Consider the following 26,465-nt stretch of genomic DNA (forward strand, 5'->3'; position numbering starts at 1 on the left):
CGCATGGCTGCCTTTATGTTATGCTGCGTTTCCCGTGACCCTCGCATTATTAAAATTTTCAGTGACCCTCATTACTTGTTGGTGACACTTCTAGACCCACGCTACAAGGCGAACTTTCAATCTCTTCTTCCAGAGGCAGACAGGTGTACTAAAATGGTGCAGTGCCATAGGGCCCTTGTAGCGGAATTAATAAAAAACTTCCCATCTGAGAATGCTCGCAGCAGACATCAGAGTTTGTTGTACGACCAAGGAGTACAGGCGAGAGAGACATAAGTACAATCCAGCACAGGCAGGGGAACAATGGCAAAGTTCTGGTCTGGGATGGTTATCTCAGACTCTCCCATCGCGCTGGCACAGAGGCTGTCACAAGACGTGCAATGTTTGGGAAGATGCTGAGGGAGTACCTTGCTGATCATACAAACGGCTTCCGGGATTCCTCTGTGCCTTTTAATTATTGGGTATCCAAGCTCGACACATGGCATGACCTGGCTCTCTACACCTTGGAGGTCCTGGCCTGCCCTGCTACTAGCGTTCTGTTAGAGCGGGTTTTTAGTGTTGCTGGCAGAATTATAACTGACTAGCTATTAAACCCGTTCTATTCCCGGGTGGCGAGCATTTATATTGGTATATGGTCTCCATCCTGGTATGTGCTGCTTCTATCCTGTGCCCTAATCTAGTCATGTGCTACCATCTTGTGCCCCCTTCCTGTCATGTGCAGCCCCCATCCTGTGCCCCATTCCTCTCATTTGCATCCTCCATCCAGCGCCCTCATCCTGTCATGTGATGCTTTCATCCTGTGTCCCCATAGTGTCATGCTGCTCCCATCCTGCACCCCCATTCTGTCATGTGCTCCTCCCATTCTGCTACCCCATTCTGTAATGTGCTGCTCCTACCCTGCGCCCCATTCAATCATGTGCTGCTCCCATTTTGCTACCCAATTCTGTAATGTGCTGCTCCCATCCTGCGCCCCAATTCTATCATGTGCTGCACCCATCCTGCCTCCCCATTCTGCCATGTGCTGCACCCATTCTGCTACCCCATTCTGTAATGTGCTGCTCCTACCCTGCGCCCCATTCAATCATGTGCTGCTCCCATTTTGCTACCCAATTCTGTAATGTGCTGCTCCCATCCTGCGCCCCAATTCTATCATGTGCTGCACCCATCCTGCCTCCCCATTCTGCCATGTGCTGCACCCATTCTGCGCCCCTATTCTGTCAACTCTATAGCATAAGGCAGCCCCAATAGGCAGACTCTGTATTATAAGACATCATCCCATAGGCAGACCCTGTAGTATAAGACAACACCCCATAAGCAGACTCAGTAGTATAAGGCAGCATCCCGTAGGCAGACTCTGTAGTGTAAGGCAGCACCCCATAGGCAAACTCTGTAGTATAATGCAGCACCCCCATAGGCAGACTGTATAGCATAAGGCAGCCCCCATTGGCAGACTGTAGTGTAAGGCAGCACCCCATAGGCAGACCCTGTAGAATAACACAGCACCCCATAGGCAGACTCTGTAGTATAAGGCAGCACCCCACAGACAAACTCTGTAGTATAAGGCAGCACCCCATAGGCAGACCGTGTAGTATAAGGCAGCATCCCATAGGCAGACCCTATGGTATTAGGCAGCACCCATAAAGAAAAACAATAAATAAATACTCTCTTATTCCTGGTTTCTGCGCTGCTCCCTGCTCCCGCTCACCTCTGGACAGTGGGCGTCGGGCAGTGACGTCATCGCACCCCCTATCAGTGTCGGCATCGGTGACGTCAGACGCTGACAGGGGGATGATGGGAGAAGCGTAGTGCTCCTTCCCTCATCAATGCAGTCATCTTCCCTCATCAATGCAGTCAGCTGCATCGGCTAGATGTCCATACAGCTGACCCTGCAATGACAGGCGAGGGGCCCACTGCTGGCACCGACCCCCCCACTTGCTCAGGGGCGCATAGCGGCCGGGCAGCAGAGCAAGGAGATTGATTCTCCCTGCTCTACCACAGAATGTAACTGTATCGGCGCGCTGTGCACACCAATACAGTTACAGTAGTGTAGCTCCGGGTGGGCCTCCTCTGAGCACCGGCCCGGGATGATAGCCCCCTCTGTCCCCCCGTAGCTATGCTATTGCAGATGGGTCCAGACTGCGCAGGCGTTTTGCGCTTGCGTAGTCTATAAAAGTTTCGGACAGAGTGACGCTCCAAGCATTATATTATAGATAAGTGCATCCGCCTGTCAACTGAAAATGCTGACAGGCTGACTCTTATAGAAATGAAAAACGGCTGGATTGGGCAAGACTTCTGTACACCACCGAATGAAAACAGCAAAACTTAACCTCAAATGCATTGTCTTTTTGGGGAGGTGTCTTCCCATGCGCCTCTTCACAACCACACATGGGTATATGCTTCCTGATTTTGTCTGTTTGGTGTTATTCTCCTCCTTATCCTCATCCTTATCATCTAGAGCCACCATAACACCAGGGTGAATGTATTTTGTGATGCAAAAGTCACTCAATTTTTGTGCAAGGGTGTTTTTATGATGCCCGTTACCAATTTGAAACCCCCAAAAATTTTATTCCCATAGCGGGAAATGTTTGTCAGCCCGTACACTTAGTGTATGGGCATTCCACGTCTTAACATCCACCGCCTCTACAACACCAGGGTGAACGTGTTCTATGCTGCTGCAGCCAGTTTATTTTTTTGACAAGGGTGTCTATGATCCCCATAAAAAATTTTTAAAATGTACCTGCCAGGGGGAAATATTTGTCAGCCCATGCACTTAGTGTTTGGACATTCTGAGTCTAGGAGACCCACTCACCCCTTCACGACCTCCGCGGTACTATTACTGCGGAGGTCGGATCCCCTGCTTTGATGTGGGCTCCGGCGCTGGGCCTGCATCAAAGCCAGAACATGTCAGCTGTTTTGAACAGCTGACATGTGCCCGCAACAGCAGCGGGTGAAATCGTAATTCACCCGCCGCTATTAACTAGTTAAATGCCGCTGTCAAATGCTGACATCGGCATTTGACCGGCACTTCCGGACGTTGGGCCGGAAATGAGCGCATCGCCGACCTCCGTCACATGATCGGGGGTAAGCAATGCATCAGCATAGCAACCAGAGGTCTCCTTAAGACCTCTATGGTTGCTGATGCTGACTTGCTGTGAGCACCACCCTGTGGTCTGCGCTCATAGCAAGCCTGTAATTCAGCTACATAGGAGCGACCTGATGATTGCTGCTATGTAGCAGAGCCGATCAGGCTATTCCAGCTTCTAGCCTCCCATGGAGGCTATTGAGGTATGGCAAAAGTAAAAAAAAAAAAGTTTAAAAAATATGAAAAAAATAAAAATATAAAAGCTTAAATCACCCCCCTTTCGCCCCATTCAAATAAAACAATAAAAAAAAAAATCAAAACTACACACATTTGGTATCGCCAAGTTCAGAATTGCCCGATCTATCAATAAAAAGGATTAACCTAATCGCTAAACAGCGTAGTGAGAAAAAAATTTGAAACGTCAGAATTACGGTTGTTTGGTCGCTGCGATATTGCATTAAAATGCAATAACGGGCGATCAAAAGATTGTATCAGCACCAAAATGGTATCATTAAAAATGTAAGCTCGGTACACAAAAAATAAACCCTCACCCAACCCCAGATCACGAAAAATGGAGACGCTATGGGTATCGGAAAATTGCGCAATTTTTTATTTATTTTTTTTTAGCAAAATTTGGAAAAAATGTTTACCACTTAGATAAAACGTAACCTAGACATGTTTGGTGTCTATGAACTCATAATGACCTGGAAAATCAAAATGGTAGGTCAGTTTTAGCATTTAGTGAACCTAGTAAAAAAGCCAAACAAAAAACAAGTGTGGGATTGCACTTTTTTTGCAATTTCACCGCACTTGGAATTTTTTTCCCGTTTTCTAGTACACAACATGCTAAAACCAATGATGTCATTCAAAAGTGCAACTTGTCCTGCAAAAAACAAGCCCTCACATGGCCATATTGACGGAAAAATAAAAAAGTTATGGCTCTGGGAAGGAGAGGAGCGAAAAATGAGAAAGCAAAAAAGGAAAAGGGCAATGTCTTCAAGGGCTTAAATTGGGCCTATTTTTTTTATGAGAGATTCCTCCACGTCTCATCATCCACCACCACTAGATCACCAGGGTTAACGTGTTCCGTACTGCTACAGCCAGTCTATTTTTTGTTAGGGGTGTCTATGATCCCCATAAAAAATTTTTTTTAAATGTACCCCCCATGGGGAAATGTTTGTCAGCCCATACACTTAGTGTATGGCCATTACGAGTCTAGGAGACCCGCTCCTTGGTAATGGGACAGTTTTTTTTAGGAGGCCCTCCTCCATGTTTCTTCCAAGGGGGGATTGGGGTGCGTGCAAATTTGGGTCAAGGCGGCCCTTGCATTCAATGCATAAGGAAACTGTATGGCAGGACCAACTGAAGACTGTGAACTGGGTTTTCTTGTGGCCATCCAGTACCTGAGTTCAAAGGATTCTTGGGATACATATGACTTGATAGCAGGGCTGGCCTTGCATTCAATGCAACATTTTTTCAGGAAGCCCTCCAGCACCTCTCGTGAAAGGGGTATTGGGGTGCGTCATAATTCTTGGCAGCCCAGCCACTCACTGCATAGGCATTAACAGCGTAGGAGACCCACTGTTTAATAATGGCCATTTAAGAATATTAATGCCACCTGATACCCCTCTAAAAATAGGCTTTGTGACTTTCAGAGTCCCTCCTTCATAAATGAAACAAGATGTGTCTCCTTATGTGTCCCACACCACATGGCCAGCTAGGGGTGTTAAATGTTACAATGACATTTCCCAGTGAATGCATTTGTATTGGTTGGAAGCAATGTTAAAGTTGAAAAACGAATCAAAAACGCTGCGTGTGAACATAGCCCAATTGGTGGAGGAACATTTTGGTTTGGGGTTCATTATTGTGCCTTATATACAAGTCATTACCTTGGAAAGGATGTACCTTTACATATTTCCCAGCAAAATTAATTTTGGTTTAGTTTTTGTATGTTTTTTGGTGAACCTGTAAAAATGGGGTGAAACTCTGACAACATTGTTTACAGCTGTGACCTTGGAGTCAGAAATGCTTCCATGGGCGATCCCCATGATGTTCCTGTGTCAATTGAGCAGTGTTTCCATCATTTTCAGACGTTTTTTAGACCTTAAAAGGACCCCTGGGGAGGATCGCGGTAAAAATACTCGGGTCTCCTATAGACTTACATTAGGCTGGGTGCTTGGGTCGAGTACCCGAGTATTCCAATTTGCTCGACCCGAGCAAAAAGCACCCGAGCATTTTAGTGCTTGCCCATCACTAATAATGAGTCTTAGGCCGGCTTCACACTTGCGAGTTTTACGGACGTAAGAGCGCAGAAACTACGTCCGTAAAACTCGCAAAAAATACGGCACAATTATTCTCTATGCCCCTGCTCCTATCTGCCGTATTTTACTGATCAGTATTATACGGCTTTCTACGGCCGTACAAAATCGCAGCATGCTGCGTTTGTCACCGTACTGCGCAAGAAATACGCTAATGAAAGTCTATGGAAGCGTGAAAAATACGGATTACACACGGACAAGCAGTGTGACTTGCGAGAAATACGCAGCGCTGTTAGAGAGAAAAGCCGGCAATTCAGTGCGGTGTACAGTAAAATCACACTGACAGCTTCCAGTCCAATAGGTAGAATAAATGTCTACACATAGAATAGGTATATATATATATATATATGTCAGTGAGACACATATATGTATATATATTAATATTTATTCCAGCGCTATACAGCTTGAAAGCCGGTAATTCAATTACCGGCTTTTTCTTTCTCCTTCCTAAAACCCGACATGATATGAGACCTGGTTTAGATACAGTAAACCAGGTCTTCTCTCCATTTTTTTTGCAGATTCCACACTACTAATGTCAGTAGTGTGTATCTGCAAAATTTGGCCGTTCTATCTACTAAATTAAAGGGTTAAATGGCGGAAAAAATTGGCGTGGGCTCCCGCACAATTTTCTCCGCCAGAGTAGTAAAGCCAGTGACTGAGGGCAGATATTAATAGCCTGGAGAGGGTCCACGGTTATTGGCCCCCCCCTGGCTAAAAACACCTGCCCCCAGCCACCCCAGAAAAGGCACATCTGGAAGATGCGCCTATTCTGGCACTTGGCCACTCTCTTCCCATTCCCGTGTAGCGGTGGGATATGGGGTAATGAAGGGTTAATGCCACCTTGCTATTGTAAGGTGACATTAAGCCTAATTAATAATGGAGAGGCGTCAATTATGACACCTATCCATTATTAATCCAATTGAATGAAAGGGTTAAAAAAAAAACACACACACACATTATTAAAAATTATTTTAATGAAATAAAAACAAAGGTTGTTGTAATATTTTAATTAACGCCAAATCCAATCACTGAAGACCCTCGTTCTGTAAAAGAAAAAACATAATAAACCAACAATATACTTACCTTCCGCAGATCTGTAAAGTCCAACGATGTAAATCCTTCTGAAGGGGTTAAAACATTTTGCAGCAAGGAGTTCCGCTAATGCAGGCTGCTCCTTGCTGCAAAACCCCGGGGAATGAAGCTAAATATAGGTCAATGATCTATATTTAGTTTCATTTGCGGTGAGGCTCCCTCTGCTGGCTGTTCATAGATCGTGGGAACTTACCTAGAAAGCCTGGGAGCTTTCTAGGAAAGTTCCCACGATCTAGGAACAGCCAGCAGAGGGCGCCTCACCGCAAATGAAGCTAAATATAGGTCATTGACCTACTTTACCTTCATTTTCCGGGGTTTTTGCAGCCATGAGCATCATTGCATTAGCAAAGCTCGTGGCTGCAAAATATTTTAACCCCTTCAGATGGATTTACATCGTTGGACGTTACAGATCTGCGGAGGGTAAGGATATTGTTGGTTTATTATGTTTTTTTACTTACAGAATGAGGGTCTTCAGTGACTGGATTGGGCGTAGAATAAAATACTCCAACAACCATTGTTTTTATTTCATTAAAATAATTTTAAATAATGTGTTTGTGTTTTATTTAACCCTTTACTACAATTGGATTAATAATGGATAGGTGTCATAATTGACGCCTCTCCATTATTAATTAGGCTTAATGTCACCTTACAATAGCAAGGTGGCATTAACCCTTCATTAACCCATATCCCACTGCTACACGGGAATGGGAAGAGAGTGGCCAAGTGCCAGAATAGGCGCATCTTCCAGATGTGCCTTTTCTGGGGTGGCTGGGGGCAGGTGTTTTTAGCCGGGGGGGCCAATAACCGTGGACCCTCTCCAGGCTATTAATATCTGCCCTCAGTCACTGGCTTTACTACTCTGGCGGAGAAAATTGTGCGGGAGCCAACGCCAATTTTTTCCGCCATTTAACCCTTTAATTTAGTAGATAGAACGGCCAAATTTTGCAGATACACACTACTAACATTAGTAGTGTGGAATCTGCAAAAAAAAGGAGAGAAGACATGGTTTACTGTATGTAAACCAGGTCTCAAATCATGTCGGGTTTTAGGAAGGAGAAAGAAAAAGCCGGTAATTGAATTCAAGCTGTATAGCGCAGGAAAAAATATTAATATATATACATATATGTGTCTACTGACATATATATATATATATATATATATATATATATATATATATGTACAGTTAGGGCCAGAAATATTTGGACAGTGACACAATTTTCGCGAGTTGGGCTCTGCATGCCACCACATTGGATTTGAAATGAAACCTCTACAACAGAATTCAAGTGCAGATTGTAACGTTTAATTTGAAGGGTTGAACAAAAATATCTGATAGAAAATGTAGGAATTGTACACATTTTTTTACAAACACTCCACATTTTAGGAGGTCAAAAGTAATTGGACAAATAAACATAACCCAAACAAAATATTTTTATTTTCAATATTTTGTTGCAAATCCTTTGGAGGCAATCACTGCCTTAAGTCTGGAACCCATGGACATCACCAAACGCTGGGTTTCCTCCTTCTAAATGCTTTGCCAGGCCTTTACAGCCGCAGCCTTCAGGTCTTGCTTGTTTGTGGGTCTTTCCGTCTTAAGTCTGGATTTGAGCAAGTGAAATGCATGCTCAATTGGGTTTAGATCTGGAGATTTTCTTGGCCATTGCAGAATGTGCCACTTTTTGGCACTCATGAACTCCTGGGTAGCTTTGGCTGTATGCTTGGGGTCATTGTCCATCTGTACTATGAAGCGCCGTCCAATCAACTTTGCAGCATTTGGCTGAATCTGGGCTGAAAGTATATCCCGGTACACTCCAGAATTCATCCGGCTACTCTTGTCTGCTCTTATGTCATCAATAAACACAAGTGACCCAGTGCCATTGAAAGCCATGCATGCCCATGCCATCACGTTGCCTCCACCATGTTTTACAGAGGATGTGGTGTGCCTTGGATCATGTGCCGTTCCCTTTCTTCTCCAAACTTTTTTCTTCCCATCATTCTGGTACAGGTTGATCTTTGTCTCATCTGTCCATAGAATACTTTTCCAGAACTGAGCTGGCTTCTTGAGGTGTTTTTCTGCAAATTTAACTCTGGCCTGTCTATTTTTGGTATTGATGAATGGTTTGCATCTAGATGTGAACCCTTTGTATTTACTGTCATGGAGTCTTCTCTTTACTGTTGACTTAGAGACAGATACACCTACTTCACTGAGAGTGTTCTGGACTTCAGTTGATGTTGTGAACGGGTTCTTCTTCACCAAATTAAGTATGCGGCGATCATCCACCACTGTTGTCATCCGTGGACGCCCAGGCCTTTTTGAGTTCCCAAGCTCACCAGTCAATTCGTTTTTTCTCAGAATGTACCCAACTGTTGATTTTGCTACTCCAAGCATGTCTGCTATCTCTCTGATGGATTTTTTCTTTTTTTTCAGCCTCAGGATGTTCTGCTTCACCTCAATTGAGAGTTCCTTTGACCGCATGTTGTCTGCTCACAGCAACAGCTTCCAAATGCAAAACCACACACCTGGAATCCACCCCTGACCTTTTAACTACTTCATTGATTACAGGTTAACGAGGGAGACGCCTTCAGAGTTAATTGCAGCCCTTAGAGTCCATTGTCCAATTACTTTTGGTCCCTTGAAAAAGAGGACGCTATGCATTACAGAGCTATGATTCCTAAACCCTTTCTCCGATTTGGATGTGGAAACTATCATATTGCAGCTGGGAGTGTGCACTTTCAGCCCATATTATATATATAATTGTATTTCTGAACATGTTTTTGTAAACAGCTAAAATAACAAAACTTGTGTCACTGTCCAAATATTTCTGGCCCTAACTGTATATAGACAGTATATATATATTTTTTTCTTTTTGGGACACATGTATCACTTCTATAGCGGTATGTTGGTTTTGCAAGCCTGCGAGAAAACCACGCAGTACGGATGCCATACGGATTACATACGGAGGATGCCATGCGCAAAAAACGCTGACACACCCTGCCTACGGAGGAGCTACGGACCACTATTTTCGGGACTTTTCAGCGTATTACGGCCGTAATATACGGACCATATTTTCATACGCTGAGTGTGAAGCCTGCCTTAAACTGGTGGGATCTTGTTCATATTCAAAAACAAAAAGCCTAAACAGACAGATTGTGGCAGATTACACCTTTCCTAATATTATGTCTCTGGCTTTTCATCCTATTATTGATCGCTTGGGTCATTTTTAGATCCCTGATATTGGATGAATCTACCTTCTCTCCTTTCTGTGCTCCTGAATGTGCTCATATGGTACCTACAAGACCAGGTCCAGTCTTTCTGGCCAAACTTCACTTTTCTAATCGACAACATTAAATGTGCAGTGAGGGCCAAGTGCGAATTTTTCTACAATAGCAACAGAGTTTCTCTTTATCCTGATTTTTCAATTTCTCATAAAACCGACTAACTTCATGCAAGATTGTGATAAACTACATAATAAACAGTACACCTGCACCATGATGTATCTCTAAGTTGTGCGTGGCTGATGGCTGTACAGTGGGTATGGAAAGTATTCAGACCCCTTTACATTTTTCACTCTGTTTCATTGCACCCATTTGGTAAATTCAAAAAAGTTCATCTTTTTCTCATTAACTCCTTCCTGACCTTGGGATTTTTCGTTTTTCCGTGTTCGTTTTTCACTCCCCTCCTTCCCAGAGCCATAACTTTTTTATTTTTCCGTCAATTTGGCCATGTGAGGGCTTATTTGTTGCGGGACGAGTTGTACTTTTGAACGACATCATTGGTTTTAGCATGTCTTGTACTAGAAAACGGGAAACAAATTCCAAGTGCGGTGAAATTGCAAAAAAAAGTGCAATCCCACACTTGTTTTTTGTTTGGCTTTTTTGCTAGGTTCAATAAATGCTAAAACTGACCTGCCATTATGATTCTCCAGGTCAGTACGAGTTCATAGACACCTAACATGACAAGGTTATTTTTTACCTAAGTGGTGAAAAAAAATTGCAAACTTTGCTAAAAAAAAAATAAAAAAATATTGCGCCATTTTCCGATACCCGTAGCGTCTCCATTTTTCATGATCTGGGGTCGGTTGAGGGCTTATTTTTTGCGTGCCGAGATGACGTTTTTAATGATAGCATTTTGGTGCAGATACGTTCTTTTGATCGCCCGTTATTGCATTTTAATGCAATGTCGCGGCGACCAAAAAAACGTAATTCTGGTGTTTCGAATTTTTTTCTCGCTACGCTGTTTAGCGATCAGGTTAATGCTTTTTTTTAGTTGATAGATCGGGCGATTCTGAACGCAGCAATACCAAATATGCATAGATTTGATTTTTTTTTTTGATTTTTTTTGATTGGGGCGAAAGGGGGGTGATTTAAACTTTTATATATATTTTTTTTTTCACATTTTTTTTAACTTTTTTTTTAACTTTTGCCATGCTTCAATAGCTTCCATGGGAGGCTAGAAGCTGGCATAACTCGATCGCCTCTGCTACATACAGTTAGCTCCATATATATTTGGACAGAGACAACATTTTTCTTACTTTGGTTATAGACATTACCACAATGAATTTTACACAAAACAATTCAGATACAGTTGAAGTTCAGACTTTCAGCTTTCATTTGAGGGTATCCACATTAAAATTGGATGAAGGGTTTAGGAGTTTCAGCTCCTTAACATGTGCCATCCTGTTTTTAGAGAGACCAAAAGTAATTGGACAGATTCAATAATTTTAAATAAAATGTTCATTTTTAGTACTTGGTTGAAAACCCTTTGTTGGCAATGACTGCCTGAAGTCTTGAACTCATGGACATCACCAGACGCTGTGTTTCCTCCTTTTTGATGCTCTGCCAGGCCTTCACTGCGGTGGTTTTCAGTTGCTGTTTGTTTGTGGGCCTTTCTGTCTGAAGTTTAGTCTTTAACAAGTGAAATGCATGCTCAATTGGGTCTAGATTAGGTGACTGACTTGGCCATTCAAGAATATTACACTTCTTTGCTTTAATAAACTCCTGGGTTGCTTTGGCTTTATGTTTTGGGTCATTGTCCATCTGTAGTATGAAATGACGACAATCAGTTTGGCTGCATTTGGATGGATCTGAGCACACAGTATGGCTCTGAAGACCTCAGAATTCATTCGGCTGCTTCTGTCCTGTGTCACATCATCAATAAACACTAGTGACCCAGTGCCACTGGCAGCCATGCATGCCCAGGCCATCACACTGCCTCCGCCGTGTTTTACAGATGATGTGGTATGCTTTGGATCATGAGCTGTACCATGCCTTTGCCATACTTTTCTCTTTCCATCATTCTGGTAGAGGTTGATCTTGGTTTCATCTGTCCAAAGAATGTTCTTCCAGAACTGTGCTGGCTTTTTTAGATGTTTTTTAGCAAAGTCCAGTCTAACCTTTTTATTCTTGATGCTTATGAGTGGCTTGCACCGTGCAGTGAACCCTCTGTATTTACTTTCATGCAGTCTTCTCTTTATGGTAGATTTGAATTTTGATACGCCGACCTCCTGGAGAGTGTTGGTCACTTGGTTGGCTGTTGTGCAGGGGTTTCTCTTCACCATGGAGATTATTCTGCGATCATCCACCACTGTTGTCTTCCTTGGCGCCCAGGTCTTTTTGCATTGATGAGTTCACCAGTGCTTTCTGTCTTTCTCAGGATGTACCAAACTGTAGATTTTGACACTCCTGATATTGTAGCAATTTCTCGGATTGGTTTTTTCTGTTTTCGCAGTTTAAGGATGGCTTGTTTCACCTGCATGGAGAGCTCCTTTGACCGCATGTTTACTTCACAGCAAAACCTTCCAAATGCAAACACCACACCTCAAATCAACTCCAGGCCTTTTATCTGTTTAATTGAGAATGACATAAAGAAGGGATTGCCCACACCTGTCCATGAAATAGCCATGGACTCAATTGTCCAATTACTTTTGGTCCTTTTAAAAACAGGTTGGCACATGTTAAGGAGCTGAAACTCCTAAACTCTTCATCCACTTTTAATGTGGATACCCTCAAATGAAAGCTGAAAGTCGGAACTTCAACTGCATCTGAATTGTTGTGTATAAAATTCATTGTGGTAATGTCTATAACCAAAATTAGAAAAATGTTGTCTCTGTCCAAATATATATGGCCCTAACTGTAGCAGCGATCTGCTGTTCGCTGCTATGTAGCTGAAAATCAGGTGTGCTGTGAGCACCGACCATAGGGTGGCGCTCACAGCTGCCGGCGATCAGTAACCATAGATGTCTCAAGGACCTCTATGGTTACAATTCTGAAGCATCGCCGACCCCCGATCATGTGACGGGGGTCGGCGATGACGTCATTTCCGGCCGCCCGGCCGGAAGCGGTAGTTAAATGCCGCTGTCTGCGTTTGACAGCGGCATTTAACTAGTTAATAGGCGCGGGCAGATCGCGATTCTGCTTGCGCCTATTACGGGCACATGTCAGCTGTTCAAAACAGCTGACATGTCCCGGCTTTGATGCGGGCTCACCGCCGGAGCCCGCATCAAAGCAGGGGATCTGACCTCGGACGTACTATCCCGTCCGAGGTCAGAAAGGGGTTAATGTACACTCTGCACCCATATTGACTGAAAAAAACCAGAAATGTAGTAATTTTTGCAAATTTATTAAAAAAGAAAAACTGAAATATCACATGGTCAGTATTCAGACCCTTTGCTCAGACACTCATATATACTGTAAGTCACATGTTGTCCATTTCCTTGTGATCCTCCTAGAGATCGTTCTACACCTTCATTGGAGGCCATCTGAATACTTTCCGTACCCACTGTACATTTATTCTTGCCTGCAGGAGATGTGTTGGCTCGAGCCCTGGTTTCATGGATTCACTCCACGTCATAAATTACATTATGTTTTCAATCCTAAGGAATTCAGCTCCAATAGTCCACTATAAATGAGAGTAACACCGGTTTAGTGTTGGACTTCTCCCCTTATACATATGCTGTTGTTGAGGATGTAAGATTTTTGTTTTTTTTTCATGTTCATTTTGTATGATAGTTTGATTGTGGTGGGATCAGCCTGTCTCACTTATCTGAGTCTGCAACTCCCTGGTAGTGTTTAAAAAAATTTCAATTACCTCTTCCAAATGGCCAAGATCTAAATTTAAGATCCCTCAGCTCTGCACCATTATAAAAAGTTCTATTTAAATGTCTAATATTTCTTCTTGACATTCATAGGACAGAAAATATTGGTCCTTATGATAGTTTATATTGCTTAGAGTCACCGAGTCCCATACTCCAATTACTCCAGAAAAGTTTCACCACTACTCTTTTTTTTCCTGAGGATGATTGCTCAGCCTGATCATTTCAGTAGATGTTTTATTGTCTATAGTCACAGTTTTGCCCATCATCCTTTAACTTCTTTTACCCCTCTACATGAATTTGGACTTACACAGAGACCCCTAGGCTTGGGGCACAGTGTTACCTGCTGTTCTGTGGAGTAAGATGGGAAGAAAAATAGACAGATAACCGTGTCAGAACCAGGAGGCCAGAGAAAATACTAACTCAGGATACATAAGAGTAGTCAGTAAACAGGCCAGGGTCACAACAGGAAACAAATACACAAGCCGGGAGCTGAGCACAGAAGACTGAACTAGAGGAGATCAAGGCTGTATCTGGCAGATTCCAGCAATATGCTTCAAGCTTTAGTAAGGTGTGGTGCTTTCCAGTTGGCTAAAACAGGGAGCAGATTACTACAGCTGACAGCACACACACCCATACTGCCAGACTGGTACCATACTGCCAGACCCTAATCTTAGTGGCTGGGCAGAGCCTGCACCGCCAAGAGCTTCTGGTTCCAACACCACCTCTGTTACCAGCATCGCCTGCAGAATGAGTAAGGCTGCGTCTGCTGTCCAAAGCAGACGTTGCACGAGCAGATCCCAGAGGAGATGGGGCACACCATTTGCAGAATCCCTAATATGATAAAATTGCAGAAAACCAAAGCAGATGAAATCCCTATAAAGTGACTCCATTTTGTAAATTATAACCCTCAATGAATTAATCTATCGGAATAGTGACTATTTTGACTCCACTGGCAGTTTCCAGATATTAGCACACGCAGTGTATGTTGGAGAGTGAAAATTGCAAATATCCCAAGTTATTAACCAACACTTAGTGCCCAGATTGTGCTCCAGGAGATACACATGCCGTAAAATAAGTGGTTTCTTCTCAATATAGTAATGCCAAAAGCATGGACGCTTAATGTGGTTTGAGCACAGTGTAGTAAACTGTCATTGTCTTTGTGAATAATTAAATAATTTTGCATAACTTGCCATTTTTACAAACCGTTTAAGTAGAAATGTTCAAAAATATAGAAATCAAGGATATTTTATTCTAAAATAATACTTTTTTATTCTTGGCAGATGACTGTTCCAGGAGATCAGCAGGGCAGCGAACATCTTCAATGTTTAAATCAGGTGATCTTGAGATCCCACAGGATACAATTGAAGTGAATGCCATTACTCCAGATATACCATCATCCCTTCACAGCAAAGATTTGTCTTCTGATTCATTACCGACTACTAAGGAAAATCAAAGTCACAAAATAACCATACAAAATAGAACAGCTCCTAAAGCAATGAAGACATTTTCATTTTCAAAATTTGGAAATAGTTTTCCCCTAGAAAAGTCCTTTCTAAAACAACAAAACATTCACAAAGCAAACAATAGATTTTCTTGTTCCAAGTGTGGGAGATGTTTTAACCAGAAATCATATTTTGTCAGTCACCAGAGAATTCACACAGGGGAGAAGCCTTTTTCATGTTCAGAATGTGGAAAATGTTTTATTCGGAAAGCGCATCTTGTTACCCACCAAAGAACTCACACAGGCGAGAAACCTTTTTCCTGTTCGGAATGTGGGAAATGTTTTCTAGATAAATCAGTTCTTGTCAGACATCGCAGGTCTCACACAGGGGAGAAGCCTTTTTCCTGTTCAGAATGTGGGAAATGTTTTAACCAGAAAGCGAGTCTTGTTAGCCACCAGAAAACCCACACAGGGGAGAAGCCTTTTTCCTGTTCAGAATGTGGGAAATGTTTTCTAGGTAAATCAGATCTTGTCAGGCATCATAGATCTCACACAGGGGAGAAGCCTTTTTCCTGTTCAAAATGTGGGAAACGTTTTACAGATAAAAAAGTTCTTATCAGACATCATAGATCTCACACAGGGGAGAAGCCTTTTTCCTGTTCAGACTGTGGGAAATGTTTTAACCACAAAGGGCATCTTGTTACCCACCAAAGAACTCACACAGGAGAGAAGCCTTTTTCCTGTTCAGAATGTGGGAAATGTTTTAGCCACAAAGCGCATCTTATTAACCACCAAAGAACTCACACAGGGGAGAAGCCTTTTTCCTGTTCAGAATGTGGGAAATGTTTTAACCAAAAATCGCATCTTGTTAGCCACCAGAAAACCCACACAGGGGAGAAGCCTTTTTCCTGTTTAGAATGTGGGAAATGTTTTAACCGCAAAGTGAATCTTGTTAGTCATCAGAAAACCCACACAGGGGAGAAACCTTATTCATGTTCAGAATGTGGGAAATGTTTTAATAGGAAAGAGCATCTTGTTACCCACCAAAGAACTCACACAGGAGAGAAGCCTTTTTCCTGTTCAGAATGTGGGAAATGTTTTATAGGTAAATCAGATCTTGTCAGACATCAAAGATCTCACACAGGGGAGAAGCCTTTTTCCTGTTCAGAATGTGGGAAATGTTTTAACCACAAAGCGAATCTTGATAGCCACCAGAAAACCCACACAGAGGAGAAGCCATTTTCATGTTCGTAATGTGGAAAAATGTTTTGTGAAGAAACAATCTCTTTCTAGCCACCAAAGAATTCACACAGGGGAGAAGCTTTTCTTATGTTCTTAATTGTTTTTACATAGTCACATACAAGTGCTTCTCACTAAATTAAAATATCATCAAAAAGTTAATTTATTTCAGTTCTTCAATGCAAAAAGTGAAACTCTTATATTATATAGACTGATAACAGAGTGATTTATCTCAAGTGTTTATTGCTGTTGATGATTATATCTACAGCCAATGAAAACCCAAAAGTCATTATGTCAGTAAATTAGAATAAAAACACCTGAAATGGCTTCCTAGGCATTTAAAAAAGGTCCTTTAGTCTGTTTCAATAGGCTCCACAATCATGAGGAAGACTGCTGACTGGACAGATGTCTAGAATGCAGTCTTTGACACACTCCAGAGGGAGGGTAAGCTACAAAAGGTCATTGCTAAAGAAGCTGACTGTTCAGAGTGCTGTATTCAAGCATAGTAATGGAAAGTTGAGCTGAAGGAAAAAATGTGCTGGAAGTAACCAGGATAACCACAGCCTTGAAAGGATTGTTAAGAAAAGACCATTCAAAAATTTGGGGGGTTTCACAAGGAGTGGACTGCTGCAGGAGTCATTGCTTCAAGAACCACCACACACAGACATCATGAACATGGGTTACAAGTGTCGCTTTCCTTGTATCAAGCCACTCATGACTAATAGACTATGCCAGAAGAGTCTCACCTGGGCCAAGGAGAAAAAGAACTGGATTAAAGCTCAGTGGTCCAAGTTGTTGTTTTCAGATAAAAATACATTTTGCATTTCATTTGGAAATCGAGGTCAAAGAGTCTGAAGAAGAATGGAGAGGCACACAATCCAAGCTGTTTGAGGTCTAGTGTGAAGTTTCCACAATCAGTGATGGTTTGGGGAGCTATGTCATCTGCTCTTGTACGTCCACTGTGTTTTATCAAGACCAAAGTCAGCGCAGCCATCTATGAGTAAATTTTAGAGCACTTCATGCTTCCCTCTGCAGACAAGCTTTTTGGAGATGGAAATTTCATTCTCCAGCAGAACTTGGCACATGTCCACACTGCCAAAAGTACGAATACCTGGTTTAAAAACATCACTGTGCTTGATTGGCCAGAAAACTCCTCACATGAGCTTAACCCCATAGAGAATCTATGGGGTTTTGTCAAGAGTAAGATGAGACAGCAGACCCAATAATGCAGACGAGCTGAAGGCTTCTATCAAAGCAACCTGGGCTTCCATAACACCTCAGCATTGCAACAGGATGATTGCCTCCATGCCAGTCCAGATTGATTCAGGAATTGATGCAAAAGGAGCCTCGACCAAGTATTGAGTGCATTTACTGAATATCCATTTCAGTAGGCCAACATTTTGGATTTTAAAATCATTTTTCAAGCTGGTGTTATAAAGTATTCTAATTTATTGAGACAATGACTTTTGGGTTTTCATTGGCTGTAAGCCATAATCATCAACATTAACAGAAATAAACACTTGAAATAGTTCACTCTGTAATGACTATATAATTAGTGATGAGAGAGTATCCTTGGTACTCGCCCAAGCATCGCAGTGCTCGTGATACTCGGCAAGTTTTTCAGCAGGAGCTAAGGTCCATGCCCTGCATGTTTGGCGCCAATCAACATCTAGGTATTGTCTGCCATGCACTGTAATGCCGCAGCCATGTTGGTTGTAGCATAACAGTGATAGGTTGGCAGCGGAGCGTCATCACGTCTATATTAGTGATGAGTGAGCACTACAATGCTTGGGTGCTCGTTGCTCGGGTCAAGCAAATTGGAATGCTCGGGTGCTCAACCCGACCCCCCCAGGGGTCCTTTTAGTGTCCCCAAACATCTGAAATCAATGGGAACAGTGCTCAAATGAGATGGAAACATCATGGGTGATACCCCTGGAAGCATTTATGACTCCCAAGTCACAGCTGTGAACAATGTTGTCAGAGTCTTACGCCACTTTTACAGGCGCACAATGAAACATACAAAAAGGAAACCAAAATGGATTTTCCTGTGAAATATGTTAGGAACATCCTTGTGATTTGTATGTAAGGCAAAACAAATAACCCAAAACAAAAGTGTTCCTCCACCACTTGGGCTATGTTCACACGTAGCTTCTTTGATGCGTTTTTCAACTTTAACATGGCTTTCAACCAAAACAAATGCATTCACTGGGAAATGTAATTTTAACATTTTACAACCTTATTTGGCCATATGGTGTGTGACACATCATCAGACACATCCTGTTTCATTTATGAAGGAGGGACTCTGAAAGTCACAAAGTCTATTTTTATAGGGCCAGCAGTTGGTCCTCACTATTCTTAGAAATCCATCAGCTGGCTATGCATTATTAAACAGTGGGTCCCTTATACTGTTATTGCGTGAGTGGCAGGGCTGCCCAAAATTTGAGCACACCCCAACCCATTGAACAGACGTCATAGATGACCACATGCAACCAAAGTTTCCATTATTCATTTGGTACTCCCATACTGTTTGATTATGCATTGAATGCAATGCCTGCCCCGCCCCAAAATTACACGCACCCCAATAAGTCTTTGAACCAATGTTTTGAATACATGATAACAAAGTTCCCATAATCAGTCATTTGGTACTCCCATAAAGTTTGCCCATGAAGTGAATGCAAGACCTGTGCCAAATTTACAAGCACCTTAATCCCCCCTGGAATAAATGTGGACGATGGCCTCCGAAAAATGTTTTCCCAGTTTAAAGAAGCGGGTCTCCTTTACTTGTAATGCCCATGCAGTAATTGTATGTGCTGACAAACATTTTCCCCTGGGGGTACACATCAACATACGTGTAAACATTTTTTGTGCAGTCATCATAAACGCCCTTTAACACAATATTGTGGCTGTTGCATCACGGACCATGGTCACCATGGTGATCTAGTGGTGGTGGCTGATTAGAATGAGGAGAAGGAGTAGGATAACAGCAAATAAGCAAAATCAGGAAGCGTATACCCATGTGTCTGTGTGAAGGCTGCATGGGAATAGACCTCCCAAATAAATGACATTGCATTTGAGGTTGTTTCACTGTTATCATTCAGTGGTGTAGAGAAGTCTGGCCCAATCCAGCCCTTGCTCATTTTTATGAGTCAGCATTTTCAGTTGACAGGCAGATGCGCTTATCAGTTATAATTCCACCTGTGGCACTAAAAACTGGCTCTGCAAAACGCTAGAGGCAGGACAGGCCACGACCTCCAAGGCGTAGAGAGCCAGTTCATGCCACATGTCCAGCTTTTATACCCAATAATTAAAAGACACAGAGGAATCATGGAGGATGTTGGTACTCCCTCAGCACCTACCAAAACTTTGCACTCCTTGTGAGAGTACTCCGCGCCTCAGGGCCAGTGCGATGGGAGGATCTGAGAAATCTCTTCCAGAACTTTGCCAGTGTTCCCCTGCCTCTGCTGGATTGAAGTTATATCTCTCTCGCCTGTACTCCTTGGTTGTCCAACAAACTGTGACCTCTGCCGCCTGCGTTTTCAGATGGGAATTTATTTAATAATTCCGCAACAAGAGCCTTCTGGTACTGCACCATTTTAGTAGACCTGTCTGCCTCTGGAAGAAGAGATTGAAAGTAGCGTGGGTCTAGAAGTGTCACAAACCAGTAATGACTGTCACCCAAAATTTTGAGAATACGATGGTCACGGGAAAGATGGTGCAACATAAGGTCAGCCATGCGTGCCAGACTGCTAACAGGCAAGACTTCCTTGTCCTCACCAAGAGGACAACTAACCATGCTCTCCTCAGGCCATCCACGCTGAGCAGACTGTATGACAGTTGTGCTTGTAGTACTGTTTATAGCACATGAAAGTAGCGCCTGTTCTTCCTCCTCTTCCTCAATGTCAACCAAGCCATGTTGGGATGACAGGATGCTGGGCTGTGTGTAATCATTGTATCGTTCCTTGCTCCATCTCATCATGCTCCGCCTGCAATTCATCCTCTTTCTCTGTGAGCAGAGAGCTTTCCAGAATGCAGAGAAGTGGGATGGTGATACTAATTATGGCGTCATCACCGCTCACCATCTTGGTGCAGTCCTCAATGTTTTGTAGGATTGTACATATGTCTGATATCCATGTCCACTCCTAAGGTCTTATGTGTGGAGTCTGAACTAAATGCCGATGGCCTTGTTGATGCTGGTAGTCAACAACTGCCCTTTTCTCCTCACAAATCCTTTCCAACATCTGCAGTATAGAGTTCCAACGCGTGGGGACATCACACACCAGTCGGTGAGCCAGAAGCTGCAAACGCTGCTGAAGCACGGCAAGGTCGGCGGAAGCTGTAGCTGGCTTTCTAAAATGGGCACACAGATGGCGTACTTTCACAAGCAGATCTGGCAGCTCCGGGTAGCTTTAGAGAAAGCGTTGAACAACAAGGTTAAGCACATGGGCTAGGCATGGTACATGTGTGAGCTCACCTCAGAGCCGCCACCAGGTTCCAGCCATCATCACACATGACCATGCTTGGCTGTAGGTTCAGCAGTGTCAGCCATAAATCTGCCTGGTCTTTCAGAGCTGTCCACAACTCTTCAGCATTGTGCGGTTTGTCACCTAATCATATTAGCTTCAGCACAGCCTATTGCTGCTTGGCTGAGGCAGTGCTGCAGTGCTTCCAGCTTGTGATTGATGTAATTTCGTAGATGTAAGCTGGAGAGGAGGAGGAGGAGCAGGAGCTGTAGACTGTGGGGGCAACCCTGATTGGCGTAGGGCCCGCAATCCTTGGCGTTGGGATTCCACCCCAATGTCCGACTGGGTCCCGGCTTCCACTATGTTAACCCAGTGTGCCATCAGTGAGATGTACCGTCCCTGCCCAGAAGCACTTGTTCATGATTAGGTGGACTTTCCCAGTAACAGTATTGTTGAGGGCACGGCTAATGTTGTGGAAGATGTTTTTGTGTAATGCCGGGACGGCACACCGAGAGAAATAGTGGCGGCTGGGGAATGAGTACCTTGGGACAGACGCTGCCATCAGGTTGCAGAAAGCTTCCGTCTCCACAAGCCTAAAAGTCAACATTTTGAGCGCAAGCAGATGACAACTGTGAATTTAGTACTGTTGCCTGTGGAGCGTTGGATGCGTATTTACGCTTGCGTTCCAAGGACTGGGGTATGTTCAACTGAACGCTGTGCTGGGACAAGGACGTGGACATGCTTGATGATGGTGCTAGTTGAGTGTGTGCAATGACAGGTGCAGGGCAGGAGGCATCTTCGCAGGCACCCTAGACAGGGGATTTGGCTTCCACGTACAACATCAGAAGAAGCAGTGGTGTCACCAGCAGACACTGTCCCTGGACCCTGGGGTTCAGCTCACAAAAACATACTAGTGGTGGTCAGGCTGGTAGTTTTGCTACCCCTGCTGATGCGGGCATTGCAAGTGGCGCAAATGACATTTTTTGGGGTTATCGGCAGAGTCTTTAAAAAGCAACCAGACTTGAGAAGACCTAACAGTTGGACTGGCAACTTCCATCATGTTGGTGTTATGAGGAACGGTTGCCCGCCTTCTGTTTGCGGTCAACACACTGCTTCTTTCTGCCTGTTGTGGTGCTATGCCTCCCTCCCCATGTGTGCTGCTGTCCTCGCTCTGCATATCCTCTTGCCAGGTTGGGTCAGTTACTATATCATCCACCACCTCATCTTCAACTACCACACCCTGGTCCTTCTCCTGACTTTCTGGCAATTGTGTCTCATCATCGTCCACCTCTTGTGACACATTCTCACTGTCGCCTTCACGTGACTGTGGTTGCTCAAATATTTGGCCATCGCTATATGCTATCTCATCTTGCCCTGCTTCAAGTGGACCGGGCGAGAGGCCTTAATCTATAAATGGAAAAGTGAACAGCTCTTTGGAGTGTCCAAATGTAGGATCAGTTGTCTCTGGGCTCTTGGCATGGTGGGAGGAAGGACGATCAGGGTGAGGAATATGCGGTCCAGACTCAAGGCTAATCAGACTTGACCGTGTGGAAGACAGGGTGGTGGTGGCAGTGACTGGAAGCATCGGCTATCCAACCAACAACAAACTTCCGACACTGCTCTGGGTTCAATAGTGGTATTCTGCAATCCCATAGTAATTCGGACAGGAAGGTCAGGCAAGAAGATGTGGGTGTTTGTTGTGGCATAATTTCAGCTTGCCCACGGCCTCTGCATACACAATCGCCATCACGTCCACTTCCTCATCCCATGCCACGCGCCTTGCTCATTTTAAATGGACTACAATATTTTCCACGTTCACTACAAATGGCTGAATTTGGGGCGAACTAATATGTGATCCATGTGAGGGATATCCACAGTTTAAAATATCTGGCCTGTAGCGACAATTTTTTTTCATCAAACTGGTGTCAATAACTAGGCTAACACACCGGAAAAACAGTTGAATGGAGGCCTCAAATGCCACAATTTGTAGCCCACAGATAGAAGAGGCGTGTAACGGAGATACCAGACTGTAAAATATGAGGCCTGTATTTTTTTTTTTTTTATAGCAATATAGTGTCACTAAATAGGGTAGCACACAGCTAAAACAGTTCAATGTAGGCCTAAAATGCCACAATTTGTAGCCCACAGAGAGATGAGGCGTCTGACGGAGATAACCCTCTTTCAAATATCTGGCCTGTATTTTTTTTTTTGGCCAGAAAAATTGTGTCAATAAGTAGGCTAATGTAGACTAAGATTCACAGCACACCCTTAGTGGAATAACTTTCAGAAATTAACAATTTATTCAATATGCACAAAATCAATCAGATAGCATATGTACACTGGAAAAATGATATGCGACACAGATTACTGACGTTTCGACCCCTCCTGGGTCTTACTCATAGGTAGCTGTAAACAAACAAAAAAACAAAGAAAAACATAAAAAATATAAAACGAAATTAATAGGGGTTTATACATTTTAGATAAAGCATAGCATAATTACAGGTGTACCATGTCTGCTATGAGGCAGATACTGTATACTGTAAATAGCTCCACAGCCTCTCAGACAGGAAGTGAGCATGTTACCATACTACTGCTACTGGGCATGCTCGGCCGTCGTTAGGGAAGCTGAATGCTTGGCAACAGCTAAAGTTAGTTTTGCACTACAGTGTGTGTGTGATAGCACGGGCGTGCTTGGCAGCAACTACAGCCTGTCTGCACTGCAGTGTGTAAGTAATTGTAGGAGGGTGAATGACAGCATCTAAAGCCTGTGAGTCACAATAGGACATGTGGGCCGTTCTTGGCAACAGCTAAAACTTGTCTGCATTGTAGTGTGCAGATAATAGCAGGACATGTTGAGCAACAATAGGGTCCATAGTGGCCACATAAGAACGGACATATTTACAAAGTCACCAAACGGATGTCTGATGCCTTTCTGATAATGCTATTAGCCAAAGTGTAAGTAAAAACAGCAGGTCCTATAGTTTGTAACCTATGGGGCAATTACAGGGGTCCGGGACCAGAACTAATCAAATAAAGGTGTGAGTATGGGAAGCCAGGGAGGTGGGAGTAGGACATATGACAACTACATATGAGTGGCATCAGCGTGTCTGAAATAAGGGGAAAAAAAATTATGGATAGAGTCATAGAAGCCAGTAAGTTTAACCTCTACTGTGGGTAAAATCCTGGAGGGCATTCTAAGGGATGCTATGCTGGAGTATCTGATGAGGAATAACCTCATGACCCAATACCAACATGGGTTTACTATGGACCGTTCATGTCAGACTAATCTGATCAGCTTTTATGAAGAGGTAAGTTCCGGACTGGACCAAGGGAACCCAGTAGATGTAGTGTATATGGACTTTTCAAAAGCTTTTGATATGGTGCCACACAAAAGGTTGATACATAAAATGAGAATAATGGGGATAGGGGAAAATATGTGTAAGTGGGCTAAGAGCTGGCTCAGGGATAGGAAACAAAGGGTTATTATTAATGGAGCACACTCGGACTGGGTAGCGGTTAGCAGTAGGGTACCACAGGGGTCAGTATTGGGCCCTCTTCTTTTTAACATATTTATTAATGACCTTGTAGGGGGCATACAGAGTGGAATTTCAATATTTGCAGATGACACTAAACTCTGCAGGGTAATCAATACAGAGGAGGACAATTTTATATTACAGGATGATTTATGTAAACTAGAAGCTTGGGCTGATAAATGGCAAATCAGCTTTAATGGGGATAAATGTAAGGTCATGCACTTGGGTAGAAGTAATAAGATTTATAATTATGTGCTTAATTCTAAAACTGGGCAAAACTGTCAATGAAAAAGACCTGGGTGTATGGGTGGATGACAAACTCACATTTAGTGGCCAGTGTTAGGCAGCTGCTACAAAGCTGGTGGTCCAGGCAGCTCAGACGTGCAGGATGGATCACACAGACATTCTGAAGCCACAGACCCTGGATCAGCTGATCCAGATCCTGCATGAGATCTTTGCCAGTGATCAAGTCAATGTAGAGGAAGTCCAGAGTATCATGGAGTCCTATGAAAGTAACCCACTGGAATGGATGAAATATGCAAAGTTTGACCCATACAGGTACACAAGAAACTTGGTGAATGAAGGAGCTGCTACAAAGGCAAATAAAATAATGGGATGCATTAAAAGAGGCGTAGATGCTCATGAGGAGAACATAAATTTCCCTCTATACAAGTCACTAGTTCGACCACACTTAGAATACTGTGTACAGTTCTGGTCTCCGGTGTATAAGAAAGACATAGCTGAACTAGAGCGGGTGCAGAGAAGAGCAACCAAGGTTATTAGAGGACTAGGGGGTCTGCAATACCAAGATAGATTATTACACTTGGGGATATTTAGTTTAGAAAAATGAAGGCTAAGGGGTGATCTTATTTTAATGTACAAATAGATGAGGGGACAGTACAAAGATCTTTCTAATGATCTTTTTACTCATAGACCTGAGACAGGAACAAGGGGGCATCCTCTACGTCTGGAGGCAAGAAGGTTTAAGGGTAATCACAGACGTGGATTCTTTACTGTAAGAGCAGTGAGACTATGGAACTCTCTGCCGTATGAAGTTGTAATGAGTGACTCACTACTAAAATTTAAGAGGGAATTGGATGCCTTTCTTGAAAAGTATAATGTTAAAGGTTATATATAGTAGATTCCTCAATAGAGCGTTGATCCAGGGAACTAGTCTGATTTCCATATGTGGAGTCGAGAAGGAATTTTTTTCCCCAATGTGGAGCTTACGATTTGCCACATGGTTTTTTTTTTGCCTTCCTCTTGATCACCATGTTAGGGCATGTTAGGTTAGGCTATGGGTTGAACTAGATGGACTTGAAGTCTTCCTTCAACCTTAATAACTATTAGGGTTAGGGCTAAAGTTAGGGTTAGGATATTTACGGATGAGATTAGGGTTAGGGGTGTTGGTTAGGGTTATGGTTGGGATTAGAGTTAGGGGTATGTTGGGGTTATGGGTGTGGTTAGGGTTGGGATTAGGGATTTGTTGGGGTTAAAAGTGTGGTTAGGGTTTGGATTATGGTTAGGGGTGTTATCGAGTTAGGGTTGGAGTTAGAATTGGGGGGTTTCCACTGTTTAGGCACATCAGGGGCTCTCCAAATGTGACATGGCGTCCGATCTCAATTCCAGCCAATTCTGTGTTGAAAAAGATAAACAGTGCTCCTTCCCTTTCGAGCTCTCCCGTGCGCCCAAACAGGGGTTTACCCCAACATATGGGATATCAGCATACTCAGGACAAATTGGACAACAACTTTTGCGGTCCAATTTCTCTTGTTACCCTTGGGAAAATAAAAATTTGAGGGCTAAAAAATCATTTTTGTGTGGAAAAAAATGATTTTTTATTTTCACGGCTCTGCTTTATAAACAGTAGTGAAACACTTATGGGTTCAACGTCCTCACAACACATCTAGATAAGTTCCTTGTGGGGTCTAGTTTCCAATATGGGGTCACTTGTGGGGGGTTTCTACTGTTTAGGTATGTCAGGGGCTCTGAAAATGCTACATGAAGCCCACAGACCATTCCGTCTAAGTCTGCATTCCAAATGGTGCTCCTTCCGTTCCGAGCTCTGCCATGCGCCCAAACGGTGGTTCCCCCACATATGGGGTATCAGCATACTCAGGACAAATTGGACAACAACCTTTGGGGTCTAATTTCTCCTGTTACCTTTGGGAAAATAAAAAACTGGGAGCTAAAAAATAATTAAAAAAAAATA

The 26,465-nt window shown here is 43.2% G+C and overlaps 1 protein-coding gene across 1 annotated transcript in view; it reads left to right on the top strand.

The window, feature by feature from the left end:
• Positions 1-19,310, top strand: part of LOC138663152 (oocyte zinc finger protein XlCOF6-like) — a 57,206-nt gene extending 37,896 nt beyond the window's left edge. The window contains exon 7 of the mRNA XM_069749297.1: positions 14,861-19,310. Coding sequence (XP_069605398.1) covers positions 14,861-16,275 — 1,415 coding nt within the window. The 3' untranslated portion in view covers positions 16,276-19,310. The remainder of the gene's footprint in view (positions 1-14,860) is intronic.
• Positions 19,311-26,465: the final 7,155 nt, after the last annotated feature.

Source organism: Ranitomeya imitator, chromosome 2 (genome assembly GCF_032444005.1).
Source record: "Ranitomeya imitator isolate aRanImi1 chromosome 2, aRanImi1.pri, whole genome shotgun sequence".
Classification (NCBI taxonomy): domain Eukaryota; kingdom Metazoa; phylum Chordata; class Amphibia; order Anura; family Dendrobatidae; genus Ranitomeya; species Ranitomeya imitator.